We start from the raw sequence: 1320 nt of genomic DNA, 5'->3' as shown, positions 1-1320 counted from the left end.
CCTAGGTCCGAGGTCCCGCGTCACTGTACTTTCACTGTACTTTGGCCAGACGCACAGGTTGGGCACCCTGGCTGGGGAGATGCAATCCAAGCCAGGGATCAGATAGATACCTGGCTGCCTAAGAGCCCCTCTGTGATCTCTTGCACTCCCTCAACAGCGTAAGGAGGAGCTGTGTGTGCATAAGAACCGCACCTTCCCAAGGGCGCTTAGACCAAAACTGTTGCTTGAGATCTGGGTCCCAGCCCCTCTTCCCTGCTCCCTCCATGTATGGAATGCAGGAATGGGGCCATGGGTCTTCATTTCCGAGGCCTAAGCTTTCCTTCTCAATCTGGTCACTGAGTGGTCAAGCACTGCACATCCCGATTCCCATGAGTATCTCCCGGGGCTGAAAGCAATGAGTTGGAAATCATTTTTGGTTTCTTGTATCCTATGGGCAATTATCTCCTCCCCTCCTCTGCCCACCCCTACACACGATATTGCTCGATCAGGGACTTCAGTTTACCAGAAAGTGTTAGCCTTAACAAAGCGGAGTCTAGGTTCGGGTGGTGGCCCTAGCATACTGTGGTTCCTTGGCTAGGAACTTCCCAAAAGGTGTTTTTGCCTCTATGATGCTCCGGGCCACTCAGAGGTTTGTCAACCTCCTCTGCCCCTCCTCACCCGGAGATAGCTCTTGCCATCGTTTCTTCCACTCCTCTATAAAACCCAGTGCCCCCCACGCCCCCGCCCGGCGCAGGCGCCCCCTTCTTTGGCTGCGCCTGGAGGGGAACCGAAAGGACAGGGTGCGCGGGAGGCACGCAGAGCTCGGGGCTGCCTGCGCTCGCAGCGCCTGGGGAATTGGCTGTGGGCGAGGCGGCCCTGGCTGCCCTTTATCGCTCGCTGGGCTCGTCTTTTGAAACTTTATCAGTGAGTCTCACCACTAGCCGCAGACGCGAGCGGCGGGGGGGCGGGGGCGCAGAGGCGCCGGCAGCCGTGACGAGGCGCTCCCGGAGCTGAGCGCTTCTGCTCCGGGCACGCATGGCGCCCGCACACGGAGTCTGACCTGATGTAGACGCAAGGGGGTTAATATGAACGTCCCTCTCGGTGGAATCTGGCTCTGGCTCCCTCTGCTCTTGACCTGGCTCACCCCTGAGGTCAGCTCTTCATGGTGGTAAGTCCCCGCATATGGGCGCGGTGCTGATGGATTTTTGGAGATGGGAGTGGGGACCCTACTGGTCGTGGAGACCCTCCCTGGCTGTTTCCCAGTCCTGGCAGTTGTGGATTCTGGAACAACCGTGCCTTATCACAGCATCCTAAGCTAAACCCCTTTGCTTTTCTCAAAAA

General features: G+C 58.0%; 1 protein-coding gene across 1 annotated transcript in view; it reads left to right on the top strand.

Moving 5' to 3' along the window:
- Positions 1 to 772: 772 nt before the first annotated feature.
- The window catches only part of Wnt2 (Wnt family member 2), a 46181-nt gene continuing 45633 nt past the window's right edge, over positions 773 to 1320 (top strand). The window contains exon 1 of the mRNA XM_031381232.1: positions 773 to 1147. Within this exon, the coding sequence (XP_031237092.1) occupies positions 1065 to 1147 (83 nt within the window). The 5' untranslated portion in view covers positions 773 to 1064. The remainder of the gene's footprint in view (positions 1148 to 1320) is intronic.

This window comes from Mastomys coucha, unplaced genomic scaffold, assembly GCF_008632895.1.
Source record: "Mastomys coucha isolate ucsf_1 unplaced genomic scaffold, UCSF_Mcou_1 pScaffold20, whole genome shotgun sequence".
Lineage (NCBI taxonomy): Eukaryota > Metazoa > Chordata > Mammalia > Rodentia > Muridae > Mastomys > Mastomys coucha.
Note: the sequence above shows the minus strand (reverse complement) of the source record. Positions and strands in the feature narration are given on the sequence as shown.